Consider the following 16,545-nt stretch of genomic DNA (forward strand, 5'->3'; position numbering starts at 1 on the left):
GAACTGCGGGTTTGGAAAAGAGGCGCCAGCCTGGGGCTATGGTGAGTCACCACCTGGGCTGTGGTCATCACAAAGAACGGGAGTGGGGTTTACTCGGCTAAATTACGTAAATCATTTCGTTTTAAAAATGACTTTTCGAAAAAACGAAGCCATGGCCGAATGCTTGTTATTTTAGGACGTGATAAATACTAAAACTAATTTCAAAAATATCAAAACAACTCCAGCTTACCTAGTTTTTAAAATATGTCTAAATTAAGTATGCTAAACATAAAACAACATTTAACACCACATACTTAATGGTGTCATTTGTTTTAATGGAATGGTGCACATGGCTGGCTGGCTGGCTGGCTGGCCACAGGAAGGCCTAGCTCGTTCTTGCACATCCCTCCTCCCATCATCTCACTTTCTCTTGGAAAAGTGCCGCCAGCCATGGAAAGAGGCGACGGCGTTAGCGAGTGGTGAGGGAAGCAGCACGCTGGCATGCATTCACTTTACACATTACTACTACAAGTATTTCCATGCAACTATATTGTGGTATCGTGTCACCTCAGACGCTGTGGCGCCATGCAACAAATTGTTCACTAATATCACTTCACTTGCAAACCAGATATTGTTTTGCATCTCTTTCAACTGATATGAAAACAGGTCGATACATTATGCATTTTATTATATCAAGAGATATTGTGTAGCCATTACAAAAATACAGGAGCATCATTCACAAGATGTTGTCATATCAATAGGTATGAAAAATAAATACAAGCAACAAAAACTGCACCACGTTACAAGTCATTGGCAAGAAACTTAAATTAAATATTGAATTGAAACTCACAAAACATCATCTTTGGAAACACGTAACAATACCTTTGTGCTTCACCACAGAAAACTTTTGTGGCCTATCTTGGAGACACACAAGAAGGAACAGAAACAGACAGAGCCACGTCTACATCACACCTTGCAATAGTGTGAGTGACAACCACCACCACTACTACTACTACTACTACTACCCTTAACAACTACTACTTGGTACGAATTACTACTTTCATGGCCTGGCAGCAAGACACACTCTCTTTAATGCTCGTTATACCTATCACATATTAATATTTACGTACTATTTTCACTCTCATACGTCAAGAAAACCTAACAATAAGTGAATGGCCTTATAAGTACCTTTAATTCAAGAAGATAAGGCAGTTTGGAGGTTGTGGTGAAGGCTGGTGATTGGTGCTGCTTGAAAACTGTTGGTGATATAGCAACACATCACTTGTGTGTGTGTGTGTGTGTGTGTGTGTGTAAGCATGTTTTGGATGTGTTTATGGGTGTTTTCAGTGTGCTTACGAGTGTTTTCCGTATATAAAAGTGTCTTTTGAGTGTGTGTGTGTGTGTTTGTTGTGATCTTGTCATTTTGAAATTTCTGTGTCATGTTGTGGTCAATAAACATCTGAATCTGAATCTGAATCTGTGTGTGTGTGTGTGTGTGTGTGTGTGTGTGTAATTCACCTCGGTCGCCTCCTGATCACCCAGTATAACCACCGCCAGCACCACCACCCTTACCGTCACCACGACTACTGGACAACTGCCGCCCCATTTGTAGGCTGTAGCAGGCGGTGTCTGTCAAAGGAGCAGGTGTGTACAAATGTTTACAAAATCTCTTTTTAATTAGACACTATACTTGTATAAACGCCACATAATGATTTACTGGTTATTGTGACATCTTTCCCTTCGTTACTGTGTCCAGCTATGATTATTTGCCAAAGCAGGATATATTAAAATTGTATCTTTTTGTGCAGCGATTGTTGGCATCTCCCTCGGTGCTTAAGAGGTAGACTACACTATTTCTCTCATTCCCTATTTCTATCGCCTGATTGTACGAGTATTTCTGCCAATAAATAAGGGTGAAGTGGTGATAAGTAGAGGAATATACACGTTTTTCAATTTTCATTCACATCTACCTTGACAATTATTATACACAAATTTATTGACTTATCTATCTACCTACCTATCTATCTACAGGCGTTTTCATTAGCGTCACCGCAAGGCCAAACATGTTTGAGTTCACACTGAACAGGACGGTGGTGAGGACACCGTCGGTGATGCCAGACGACCGTGTCACTGAGATCTCAATCCCTGGGGGAAGTTATGGTACACATGAGTCACCTGACTCAGCGCTGTGGTCAAGACGTAAACACACCAGCATGGTGGATCAGTTTGGAGATTTATTCCTTGATGGGGAGTATTATAGGTCACCAGTGTTTCACCAGTTGTATATCGAGGGCCGAGCAGCGCAATACTCATAAAAAACAATAGGTCTTCAGTCCTTGGAAGTGGTTTGATATACGCGGGCTTGTATTGATGATGTTCCATTGTTGATGTATGGCTGCGGTTTTCTGACGCCTATATAATTGAATTACGTCAATATTTAGCAGATAATGTATTTTACCATCATTCATTAATTCAAGATATAAGGATTTGCAACAATATCATTTTTTTTTCACCTAATAATAGAAAAGTAACTCCAGTATTGTATCAAAGTCACGACTAGAAGTATGGAATCGGACAACACCCACAACAAGGACGATGGATGCGACATGTCACCAGCTATCGTGCACCAGCTCCTTAATCTATTTCCCACCGATTTTTTTATATCGGTTCTCTCCAGTATGCTGCACAATATGTAAACGTAACTCTACATCTACAGTACCCACTTCTATGGTCTAACATACGTCTTACTATTTAGTTTTATTTGAAATGTAACTTCTTAATCTCAGTCAATCTATCAGATGATATAGTATACAACTGTGTGAGTGCATCAGTGAAAAAGAAGAGAAGAACACGAAAGAATAGAAGAAATTAAGAATATAACAAACTATCTTATCAAAACATAGCCAAGTAGTTTTCAGAAAAAGATAATAGTTGACATTGTGCAAGGTGAATACTATACAATATACAGGAATGAACATCGAGATAAGACACTTGTTCTGGTTCACCAATAGACACCACATACTTAATGGTGTCATTTGTTTTAATGGAATGGTGCACATGGCTGGCTGGCTGGCTGGCTGGCCACAGGAAGGCCTAGCTCGTTCTTGCACATCCCTCCTCCCATCATCTCACTTTCTCTTGGAAAAGTGCCGCCAGCCATGGAAAGAGGCGACGGCGTTAGCGAGTGGTGAGGGAAGCAGCACGCTGGCATGCATTCACTTTACACATTACTACTACAAGTATTTCCATGCAACTATATTGTGGTATCGTGTCACCTCAGACGCTGTGGCGCCATGCAACAAATTGTTCACTAATATCACTTCACTTGCAAACCAGATATTGTTTTGCATTTTTTTTTTTTTTTTTTTTTTTTTTTTTTTGGCCATCACCCTGTCTTGGGTATTAGGCCATTTATTTATTTTTTAACTTTTTATTTTTTTAATTTCTTTTAAAATAAAGCCTTTTTTTTAACGTATATACAATTTTTTTTTTTATTTATTTATTTATTTATTTATTTTATTTTATTTATTTATTTTATTTTTTATTTTTTTTTTTTTTAAATATTTTAACAGTAAGTGACTTCACATATTCTCATGCACGCTTCATTCACACAGGATCCTATACCTATCACAAAACTATTGTCCTTTGTCAGGGCATGGGGAGGGAGGATAAATCACAATCACACAGGGTGGCTACGTAGTATCACTACGTATTGCATATATACATGAAGGGAAAACATTCACATTAGATCACGCAAAATTGGAAACATACACACTTTCATACTTTTATTTACATAAATATATAGAATAAATACATGGAATAAATAACATAATATATACACATAAATCACAACTCTCTGATTAAATTGGCCTCAGTCAGGTAAATCATCAATCTATCGACCACATCCGGGTGTTCATCACCCAGGAGGGTGGTTTGCGTTAGCGGGAGGCCGCGACCCCGGCAATACGCCGCCAAGGGCCGCCTCTCCTCACGATAACGCACACAGTGAAGCAGGATGTGCTCGACAGAGAGTGACATTACAGCTGGAACACTGTGGTGGGAAGGCGTTGGCTATGTAGGGGAGCATGTGGGTGGGGAGGGTGCAGCCCATCCTGAGGCGTGCGAGGACCACCTCCTCCCGCCTTGTGGGGCGATTGGAGGAGGCCCACTCGCCCAGGATAGGTTTGGTGGTGTGGAGGTGGAGGTTGTCCCAGTGACTCTGCCACAGGAGTTTTGCTGATGATTTAACAACTGAGAGACATGACTGCAGATCCCGACGGAGGTTCCACGCTCCCTCGAGCTCTGCAGCAGACCGAGCTAGCATGTCAGCCTGTTCATTCCCGCGTATATTGGAATGTCCAGGCACCCAAACCAGTGAGAAGGATTTATGACATGAATTCAGCTTATTAATGATGTTGCCCTGGATTTCATTTGTATCCGTGCGGCCGGACTCTATTGCCTGAAGGGCTGACATAGAGTCCGAAAAAATGACAATTGAATTATGAATTGAATTTAAAGCATAATCTATGGCTTTGTCAATAGCAAAAATTTCAGCAGAAAAAACCGATGTATGGGTAGGCAGCCGGAACCTGAGGGCACATTCACACGACCATACACTTGCGCCCACACATTCACCTGTCTTGGAGCCGTCTGTGTAGAGATGTAGGGATGGAGGGAGGCCAGCGACTAGGGCTCGGAAGTGGTGTTGGAGCTCCACCTCGGTAACCACAGCCTTCTTCCCCTGAAGCCAGTTGATGTTGAAGGTGGTGGTGGGAAGTTTCCATGGGGGAAGGGTGGGCAGCACGAGCTGGTCCGCATCGTCCAGTCTCACGCCCGTTTGCTGGCAGAGCGTGTGTAGTCTGACTGAGACTGGACGGCGGACCGCATTGTGGAGGTGGTGGTGCTGCCATATAATCTTGTTTGCTGTGTTACCGAGGGAGCTTTCCGAGCCGCTTTTATCCCATGAGATAAAAGGAGGGCGTCGCGACGTAGTTGTAGCGGTGGTGTATTGGCCTCAACCTCCATCCGCGCCACACGAGTGCAGCGCAGGGCTCCAAGACACATTCGCACACATTCATTCTGCAGTACATCCAATCTCCTCAGTGTTGGTTCCGACGCAGACCCATACACCAGTGAGCCATAGTCTAAATGAGAACGAATTAAGGACTTGTACACCATTAATAAAGATTTTCTGTCTGCTCCCCATGAAGTACCAGAAAGGTATTTGAGGACATTGATCTTTTACGACAACGAATGAGCAATTCATTAACATGAGTCTTCCAATTGAGTCTGCTATCAAAATGCAGACCCAAGAACTTGACTGAATTTTGAAACGGTATCGGTTGGCCTTGAAGAGTTATTTGCAAATCAGGTACGTTACGTCTAGTGAAAACAACACCGATACACTTAGCAACTGAAAACTTAAATCCCCATAATGAGGCCCAATGCTGGACGGAATCAAGAGCATCCTGAATCCGCCCGCTGAGAATTGTGCGTTAGGCGAGGAGTGCCATAACGCACAATCGTCGGCGTACAATGAGTATTTAAGATTCCTTGGGACGGGAGTTGTTGACAGAATATCATTAATCATTATACAAAATAAAATGGGACTAAGAACACTACCCTGCGGCACCCCGTTCTCCTGGACGAAAACGTCCGAGATTACGTTACCAGGAAGCTTGACAGAGAATGTTCTGTCCTGAAGAAAATTATAAACAAAAATGGGCAAGTTACCTCTGAAGCCATGAGCGTAGAGTTTCATGAGGATGCCGTGTCGCCATGTCATGTCGAAGGCTTTGTGGATGTCTAAAAACACCCCTATCATGAATTCTTTTTGGCAAAAGCCTCTGAAATGCAATGCTCCAGGTGTGTTAGGTGATCCATCGTGCTTCGGTACTTCCGAAAGCCCGACTGCTGATCACCTAACAGACCCTTCGCTTCTAAAACAAAAAGTAGCCTTCGCTTTACCATACGTTCCATGACCTTACATAAACAGCTCGTGAGCGCAATAGGACGAAACGCACTGGGGTCCGTAAGGCGTCCAGTCTTTTTGGGGATTGGGATTGTGTGAGCGAAGTGCCAAGACTGAGGGAAAGTGTAGGTGGTCCATATTCTATTGTAGAGCGTTAATAATTTTGAAAGGGAGTGGTGGCCGAGATTTTGTAACATGATATATGAAATATTGTCTGGACCAGGACTGGAGCCTTTACAGGATTTCAGGGCAAAGAGGAGTTCATCCAACGTAAACTCTGTGTTGTAGTCTGAGTTTACGCCTCCTGTGGCAAAGTTTGGGACAGTGAGTTCTGCAGCCTCCTTCCTTGGAAGGAAGGTAGGATCATAGTAAGTTGTGCTGCTGGCCTGATGGAATTGGTGGGCTATGGCATTTGCTATTTCTGTTTTGTTATCAATTATAATATCATTTATTTTAAGGGTGGTGATAGGAATATATGGTTTTCTGTTATTTAAGATATTTATTGTTTGCCATACTTTGGAGAGAGGAGTGGTGCGGTTAATAGATGATATGAATTGTCTGAATGAGTCTTTCTTTGCATTACGGATGACTTTCCTTGCCTGAGCCCTTGCCTTTTTATAGGCTATGAAATTAGCTTGACTGGGCTGCTGGCTGAAGTACCTGTATCGTCTATTGCGCTCACGAAGTGCTTGTCGGCAATCCGTTGTCCACCATGAGACTCCATGCTTAGTGTAAACTGCAGAAGTCTTCGGAATACAAGCCTCAGCAGCGTGTAATATGGATTGTGTTGCGTTGCTGACCATCGTGTCAACGTCCTCGCCAGATATATCCACGTCGGCAACCCCACGGAAGGTTGCCCAGTCTGCTCTCTTGAAGTTAAACTTGGGAGGGCGGGGGGTGGGCGGGATGTCGCGTACATAAGAGATGCAGATGGGCAGATGGTCACTTCCGTGGAGTCGTCGATGACTTCCCAGGAGAAGTCAGGAGTATACCTGGCGAGAGCAACGACAGATCAATGGCAGACGCGTTACCAGTCCGATCATCTACACGAGTCGCACTTCCATCGTTCAGAAGACAGAGGTTTGTCTGTAATAAAATGTTTACTATCTGCTCCCCACGTACACTTGACCTCTCACTTCCCCATTGTTGATGATGGGCGTTAAAGTCGCCAACAACTAGCCTGTTGCCCGGAAGCTGGCTAATAAGAGATGTAATGTCATCATCAACAATGGAGGTATTGGGAGGCAAGTAGAGGAACAGATAGCCAGATACGTGTCGTTGAATCTCACCCTGCACGCGACCGCTTCCAGAGGTGTATTCAACGTCACTTCTGTTTGTGTCAGTGTTTTGTGTATGTATATAGCAACGCCGTGTCCCTCATATCTTCTATACGGATGGTAGTGTTTTAGCACTGCAGGATCAGGCTGATCCTGTAGTCTCGTCTCTTGTAGACAAATAACGGACGGCCTGTGTATGTTCACTAAAAGTGACAAATATGGATCTTTATTCCGAATACTTCTGCAATTCCACTGTAACACCTTGAACATTATGGCTTAAGAGTTGTGGTGGCGGCCGTTTTCTTAGTCCTTTTGCGCTCAGAGGCGCTGCCGGGGGACCTCTCCCGGCCCTTACTAATGGTGACATCCATCGATTCATCAATTGTTAACTCCCCGGAGCTCGTCGAGAGGGAGCGAGCGTGTGAACTCCTTCTCGACGGCGCGGGAGCGGCGACGACATGAGAAGGGCGTTGACGTTCAAGCTTTGTTAAATTTAATTTATTAGACTTGTCTGTCTTCTCACCCTTACTGGGAGTACGAGAAATAGCAGACAGGTATGGAGCAGAGGAAGTTATAGGAGTAGAGGTTTTAGTAGTAGTAGTAGTAGATTTAGCAGATGATGAGGCAGAGGTTGAAGGGGAATCAGTGGTGGTAGATGGAGCAGGCAGCAGGTCGCTGAGGTCAGTCTGGATAGCAACAGTACACATCTTAGGTGGAGCCCTTACTGTTGAAGCGTAGGAGACGTTTGAAGCAGGCGCGGCCTGCGTCTGCTTCACTCGCATCCTTGCTTCATAGTAAGAGATCCTTCAGTAGCCTTAACCGTGCAGACCTCTTTCTCCACTTTCCACGCGGGACAATCGCGTGAAAAAGTGGAGTGAGCACCTTCACAATTACGGCACTTCTCTACCAAGGATGTGCACTGCTCCACAGAGTGGCCCTCTCCTGCGCATCTACCGCAGTAAGCGTGGGAAGACCGACAAGCGTTACCATGGTGACCATAAAGCTGGCACTTGAAACAACGGAGAGGATTCGGAATGTAGGGACGAACGGGAACCGACTCGTACCCTACATGAATCCTCTCTGGCAACTTAGCAGCACTGAAGGTGAGAATGACTGATGCTGTGCTCCTTCTTGTACCGTCAACCATTTTAGTAATTTTCCGAGCCTCAATGACATCCTGATCAGTCATGCAATCGACGATCTCGGTCGGTTCCATATCCACAAAATCGCGGTGGGAAGCGACTCCCCGACACGAGTTCATGGACACTGGAATCGAAGCCTCGATCTCGATGTCATGAATGAACCGGAGCTTCAACAATGATTTAACTTGATTTACGTTAAGTGTCTGAACAAGTAGATCACCACTAGCAAGTTTTTCACATTAACGACATTTCCTATGTTACAGTCAATGACCTTCTTTATTATAAAAGAATTAACAGTAGACAGGCGGGTGTTCGTCTTGGAATGTAGAGTCACATACGTCGCTTTAGAGGGGTCAATAGACAGTCTGGCAGTCGGGGGTCGTCGATCAGTGTCCTCCCTCCCCCTTACGGGGGGAGGGCAGGAAGGTCCGTCAGGCATGGAGGGGGGTACACCCCCCTCCTGCAGGAGGAGCAGGACACAAGTGGGAGGTGGTCAGGAGGAGTTACCTAATGTCAGATTGTCCTGCCAAACCACTCTAAGGGGCCGGACGGTGTTAATTCACCCCAAAAGCACGCTCACTGAGGCGGATCCTCCGTAGGTGTGAGAGGAAAGACAATCTGACAACCGGGCAACAGACACCTTCTGTTGCCGCTAAGGAGAGGACAGTGAAAGGGCAAAGCTAAAAACACGGGACAATGGGAAACCTAACTTTATTTGACTAATACCTAAGCCTGATGGGCGTACAAAAAGTCCACACAGAGGTGGGTGAAGGACAGAGCGTAGGACACGTGTTTGTAGCACGGTGTCTAGGCCTATATATATATATATATATATATATATATATATATATATATATATATATATATATATATATATATATATATATATATATATATATATATATATATATATATATATATATATATATACACTACTAAAAGAAATTTAAAGAGCATATAGGTAAAGAAAATTGATTTCTTATGGCAAATCCACAGAGCTATGATTACATTGTCTGGGTTCATACAAAGAGAAATTAACTTAATGAGAATTGCTGAGTGTCCTGGTACCAGTGGCACCAGCGACATATGCAGGTGTGATGGAAAGAAACACTAGGGGGAAGCTTCCCTGTGTTTATTGTAGGAATACAAAATACTTGGTAGCGAGCGCGTGGAGGCTTGATGAGTAGCTGGTGGCCAGAGACTTGTAGTCTGGGCGCCTTGAATGAAGCTTGTAGCTTGCGTGATGATGCAGAATTACAGTCTACACACTGGAGTGTGACTGTAGACAGTAGAGGTTGACAGGAGAACCAGTCAAAGAAAGGCAGGCAAGCAGATTGCCAGGCGAGCGTGAATGTACTCCAACTGAATGTGTGGCGTGGCGTGGGGTAGCGGAACAATACCCACGGCCGCACTACATCATACGGTAGAACATTACATTACGTAGTGTCCATCATATGAGAGTGAGTATACCGAATCAGGTAGCTTAGACGGTGGGCTCCACTCAAACATAACTAGACCAACTGGCCAGTGCTTCCACACCCAAAATCTTAAATTCCTTTAACCTCTCGCAAAATTTCCTTAGATTTCCTTGACCTCAATCCAACATTTCTTTATATTTTCTCTAACTTTCTTAGGTATATTTTTTGCATTCTTTTCATTCAAGCTAAACAGAGATTGTCATATAAAAGTACTATTTGTCTTTTTAATCGTTTAATTGATTGTTTAACAATTACTTTTTAATTCACAAAAATTCATGAAAATAATTCATAATTCATAAAAATAATTCATAATTCATAAAAATAATTCACATCTTGTTTAGTGTAAATAAATAAATCCTACATGCCAACTGAAATAAGTATTCTTTCTCTTTGGTACAATAAGACTATAAAAATATATGTTCCTTTCACATAAATTACACAAATTCCCATAGACCTCTGTAACACTGGACTCCCGTGTTATAGAGGTCCATGGTACAGGGTATATCCTACATGCCAATTCAAAATACACAATCTTCTCTTTGGTGCAATTAATAAGACTATGAAAATCTATATTCTGTGGTATAAATAAATATACTGTATCCTACATGCCAAAAAATACATTTTCTTCTCTTTGGGCATTGTTGCAATAAACAAAACTACAAATATAAAATCTATACTCCTGTCACAAAGGTAACACAACACAACTTTTCCTCTCTGGCAGAGTCTGGCTCTCCCCATCTCTTTCCTTATATGGCATACCAACAGTGATACTAAATCGTAAACATTATTTTTCCTTGAAACCACTTAGGAATAGTTTTCTGATATTTGAACATTCATCATTATCTGCACTGGCTTTCATTTTACTGTGGAGTCTAAGCATACTATGTGGTGGATCTATGACTGCACCCTGATGTTGAACTTTCCTCTGGAAAGCTGTCTTTGCTGTAATTAGACCAAGTACGCTTTCATTCTCAAGTGATGCTCGATGGTCATTCTTAATCAGTTTCAGCTGACTAAACAATCTTTCTACAGCTGCATTTGAGTAAGGGAGTGAGAACAACAGTGAAACCATCCTGCTGAGCTGTGGATTCTGTACATTCCCTGCTATATTTTTGGCTTCAAAAACTGATTGCCAAAACACACTGTGATCTAAACTTTTTGACACACTAGAACTCAGATAGTTGTCTCCATTCAAGGTCTGTTTGCTGTAGGTCAACAACATCCTTCAAGTATGGTAGCCTTTCAAAAATAAGGGCCAGTGAAGGAAGAGTTAGATTTTGGGCTACTTCAGGAGATAGGCAAGATAAGAAATCAAAATCTCCAATGTTATCAAATCTAGAGATAATCTGCCCTACACATTCTCTTAGAAAATCTCTGCAATGGGAATAAAACGATCAGGATGATCATATCCAAGTTCTCTGGCTATGCTCTGTACAGTACTAGTTGCTGCTAGAAAATTTGTATATTTCAATGAAATAAGCCAATTTACTTAGAATTTCCTTAGATTTAGTAATTTCCTTAACATGATCCTTGTGACATCAAAATTTCCCTAAAACAAGGAAATTTCCTTGAAAGTGGAAGCACTGCAACTGGCATCCCTGTACATAATGCTCCAGTAATGAGGGCCCAGAAACACTGGATCAATACATTATAATAAACATCTAAAAATATAAAAAGACGAATAGAATTGGAAGTTATTTGCCTTCAGTTGTGTTTGTAATATAACATTTATATAAGTATCTTACTAATCATAATGTACAGTATGTATTGCCCGTGGCATTATGCAACAGTCTTTTGAAAGGAAATAAATTGGCAGCTGTAACAGTATCAGCTGGCAAAGAATTAAAAATTGAGGTACATTTTACACGGAAGAGTCTCGTTCTACAATATAAACAACTATGAGGATGGAATATTTTGAAGGAACTTGCTACGCCACCAATTGAAGGAGCCACACAAAAAATATCAGGCACATTAATAGCTAATAGACCATGAAATATTTACCAGTTCTTGATTTAATTAACATCCCTGAACAGAACACAAGGCAAGGATATAGTCACTCTGCATAAGAAAGAATTTCCTTCCTAAAAATATTTTTTGTCCACCTACTTGACTCTTTCGGTCCCTTGCAAGTTGCACTATCATGTGTGAAGCCTTAATCCTTTTAGTGGTTAATATATCATACTATGTTGCATTTTCTAATTTCAGTTCAACTAAAATTAAGTACACCACTTCTCAAAAATCTTCTAATATTGCCACACAAGTACAACCGATCTACTTAGAAATGATTCGGCTCATCTCCGCAAATGCTTCATCAATATTAATCAGCATACAACTAAAACTTCCATGAATTCACAAGAGCTAAGATTATAGATTCAAACAGTTAGTCACTGGAAGACCGGCCACCTACCACGCCTGTGATACTCACACAAGACTACCCCAGGGCTCATAAGGATCCATACATCTTTGTGGCCTTAACACCAACAACAACAAAGCAACCCGCAGCACTTGTTACCTTTATGAAAAATGGGCGGTGGGGAAAGGGAAGGCTGAAAACATGAGAGAAATCTTCTTAAGTTACTCCTAAAAACGTTTTCTATGAAATTATTCTTTACAAACAGATGGCAGCACCGGCTCTGTCCTTCAACCTTTGAAATGCATGCCACAACTTCCTCTTTGTATATTCCTTGGATGCGCTAGACTTGTCCAGGTACCAGTAGTTCGGAGGAATATTGAATATTGACTGCCTATTCAGTTCGACATTCGCAAACCATCCATGCCCGAACCACACAAATTTTCACTATTTACATCGATTAGATGATCGACTTACAATATGAGTCGCGATCATGAAAATCTATTACAGTATTATCAATTACAATTTCATATACTTCAGAGAGAGAGAGAGAGAGAGAGAGAGAGAGAGAGAGAGAAAGTCTGGCCTCATGGATCGGTGGGTGTGCGGTGCGTCATGAGTGCATGGGAACGCGTTATCAGCCAGCACGACCGTCGTGCGAGGGCAGCGAGGACTTTGTCAAGTGCGGCGCGGGCCGGTGGCGGCGACCGGCGAAAATCAAGGATAATAAAATAGGCCTATTGATGGGAAAGAGTGTGTTGGTGACGACTGCATTCTGAAACACTTTTCCATCGCATCTCCACAAGATTCCAAAGGTTTTAACTAATGTTCCGGGAATTTTTAAAAGCGCTTTTATATTTAAAGTGACAGATGGCGTGTAATATAATGTATGCCGTGTAAGTATACGCTTATGACCGCTTTGTATTTGCGTGTTTTGTCTTTACCATAACAATGTGAATTATCTATAGTGTTTACTCTAACTACCTACTCGTCCGTAATAGCTATGAAGTCTTTTTGTTATGTATTCACATTTATTACCTTTTCTCTCGTTTCCAACTGCTACTAAAGCAGTGGATCAAAAATTTTGGGAGAGCCAACCTTCTTTGAGATGGTGGCGAGCCTGCAGCTGGGGGGCTTCGGGTGTGCGGTGTATAAGACCCTGATAATTTTCTTTTCTTAGACTAGCAATCTTGAGGACATTGTTAAGCTATATGCAAGACATTTTTTAAGTAATAATGTAATTCCTATGTGATAGAAAAGATATGGGTGAGCCTCAGCCCCTAACCCCGCCCCTCCCCCGCCTCCGTCTATATACTAAAGTTGTTTGTGCCTCAGGGTGAAGATAAAATTGTTGGCATTATAAATTTGACGTACTGTACTCGCATTTCTATCCATTAATGACAAAACTAGTTACTGCTTATTCAAAACAACCTATTTTCTATACTAAGAGCATAAACTCTATTGCTATCTGAAAATTCGTGTGATTTTTATGTAAAGACAGCATCGGTTAGACTTAAGAAGAAAGGACAAGTTGGATGGATGGATGGATTTTTGTTTAGGCGCAGGACAAGTTGGAAGCACGGAATGAACGGTCAGAGGCGAGGCGAGGAGAGACGATGACAGAATCTGAGAGTGAGGTGTGTAGGGGAGGAAGGAGTGCCAGTCAAAGAAGGAGAGGGAAAGATGAGAAAAGGAGGCAGGGAGGGGCAACAGTGAGGGCCAATAGGAAACGGAGAAAGGTCAGAGGGACGGGGAGGAAAAGGGTGTTCAGAGTGGAAGAGGGAGGTGACGCCACCATTCACCCCTCAGCCTCAGTTACCCGTGAACCATGGCGTGGTGTAGGTCCCTTACAGGGGTCCTATGGCTCGCCGCCCTCGTATCATACGCCACTGCACAAGTACTTACGCCGCCTTATTTTAATTTAGCCGAAAACCGTCGCATTACCGCCACGGCGACCTGCGGGGAGGGCGTCGCTGAGCCCGAGGAGTACTGCAAATTGGTGGGAGCGAATGCCGACAGCGGATCATCAACTACACTGATTCAACTGCAGGGAGGACAAGTAAGTGTGATGCGACAGTAATAGTAGTAGTATTACTAGTACTATAGTAGTAATAGTGGTAGTAGTAGTTGTAGTAGTAGTAGTAGTAGTAGTAGTAGTAGTAGTAGTAGTAGTAACAATTAGTTTACGTAAAGTCAAACAGCGGAGGTCGTCCACCACCACTTTGCAGATACCCTCATGATCTAGTTTCAGGTCACAACACGACGTCCCTCATTTTAATAAGAATGATAACAGTGATAATAGTCGTAGTATGATGATGATAATGATAATGATAGGTAATGATAATGATAATAATAATAACAATAACAATGATAATAATAATGATGATAATAATGATAATAATAATAATAATAATAATAATAATATAATAAATATGATAATAATAACAATAATAATAATAATAATAATAATAATAATAATAATAATAATAATAATAATAATAATAATAACGATCATAATAATGATAAGGTACTGTATTACACTAACTAAAGAAAATGGAGTCACTTTACTTTAGCCAGGCTGTGGAGCAAACTGGAGACACTCGTATACTTCCTTGCCTTAAAAACGCGGCATGTTCATTAGCTAGTGAACAGTTGATTCACTCAGTGCCTGCACATTTATGTGTGTGATTTTGCAGTATTCCTTTTGACGTGTGGTAGATCTAGGCAGCACTCTCTTGATTGTGAAATGTATCAGTAAATCAAGTGATTTTTTTTTTTTTCTTCTTTTTATCGAAGGCATTATCTGAGATTAAAATTGAGAAATGACGCTATAGTTTATGAAAACTTCTATTTCTTTCCCAGGAAAAAAAGCCAAAAAGAATTGAAGTCTAAGTTCTTTTTGAAATTGAGTGATGATAGCGGGAATGGTTAGGGACTACATTTTACATTAAAGAAAAGTAAAAACGAAACTAACTAATGGAGGGAGTTGTTAGTTGAAGTTGAAATTGAATCGTGATGGCGGAAATAGTTACTAGGGACTTGTGTGGAATATTTGCCGAAAACACTGAAAGAAGTTTTCGTGAATAATAAACCTTAAGAAGCGGGCTGGTCTCCTTATGGTTGCCTCATCAATTAGACCAGAGATTTTCAACCTCTTTCTCGTTAAGAACCCCTTAGTTATAAGACCTACCCGAACCACCCAATAATCTGACATCGAACAGAATTTTGATTTAGTGAGTTAAGTCCTTTCATTTTTATATATATATATATATATATATATATATATATATATATATATATATATATATATATATATATATATATATATGAAGAGCTAATAGTTCTTAAAATGATAATGAAACTAAGTAGATAAATTTTTAAAAAATCAGTTTTCAACTTGATCTCTGCGCAAATAAAAAGCAAAATGGAGCGAACTTTTAGTATGCTATGGGGAAAAAAATCTGGTTGTGACTTATTATTATTATTATTATTATTATTATTATTGTTGTTGTTGTTGTTGTTGTTGTTATTGTTATTGTTGTTGTTATTATTGTTATTATTATCGTTTATATCATTATTATTATTATTATTATTATTATTATTATTATTATTATTATTACTATCAACATTATTACTATAGTGATAGAATTACTATTTGAATTTTTAGTATTTGTATTTCCTATAGTCACTGTGTGGTAATTTTCCTTTTGTATTTAGGCCCTTCGTTCTCTTCATGATTTTCCTTTTATGTTTTTCTTTAGTACTATTATTTATTTTCTTAATGCTATTTTTTTCGCCTGCCTCTCTCTCTCTCTCTCTCTCTCTCTGCTGTAATTCATGCCTGTTTGTTGTCATGTATGTGATCGGAAAATTGGCTCGTATTTTTTCACTGGTGTTTTATCCTTTTCTTTAGTATTTTTTTTTTTTTCATACACTCTCATTGTTCTACCTGCTTTTTTTTTTTTCCACTCTACATATCAACTGACGTTTTTCCATCGTGCTTCCCCTGTAGTGGTGCGACCGATGCGATCCACACCAACCAGACAAAGCCCACCCTGCCACCAACGCCATCGATGGGTCGGAGAGGTGGTGGCAGTCCCCGCCCCTATCCCGAGGCATGGACTACAACGAGGTCAACCTTACCATCGATCTGGGACAAGTGAGTACCCGTCTTTGACCTTATGCGTGTGTTAAGTCACTAAGTTCACATACGGTTCACTCTTTTCGTTTGACATTGCGTGTTAAGCTGTTTTGTTAGCGGAGCTAGTTTCATAGGGCAAGTATGTCCCGTATTTGATGTTGGTTCTGTGGATTAAGTTACAAATTTACACACATTTTACTCTTTTTG

At 41.1% G+C, this 16,545-nt stretch overlaps 1 protein-coding gene across 1 annotated transcript in view; it reads left to right on the top strand.

Annotated features, from left to right (window-relative positions):
• The first annotated feature begins 13,981 nt into the window (after positions 1-13,981).
• The window catches only part of LOC123519257 (laminin subunit alpha-like), a 235,179-nt gene continuing 232,615 nt past the window's right edge, over positions 13,982-16,545 (top strand). Inside the window, exons 1-2 of the mRNA XM_045280389.1 lie at positions 13,982-14,256; positions 16,210-16,356. Coding sequence (XP_045136324.1) covers positions 14,026-14,256; positions 16,210-16,356 — 378 coding nt within the window. The 5' untranslated portion in view covers positions 13,982-14,025. The remainder of the gene's footprint in view (positions 14,257-16,209; positions 16,357-16,545) is intronic.

Source organism: Portunus trituberculatus, chromosome 45 (genome assembly GCF_017591435.1).
Source record: "Portunus trituberculatus isolate SZX2019 chromosome 45, ASM1759143v1, whole genome shotgun sequence".
Lineage (NCBI taxonomy): Eukaryota > Metazoa > Arthropoda > Malacostraca > Decapoda > Portunidae > Portunus > Portunus trituberculatus.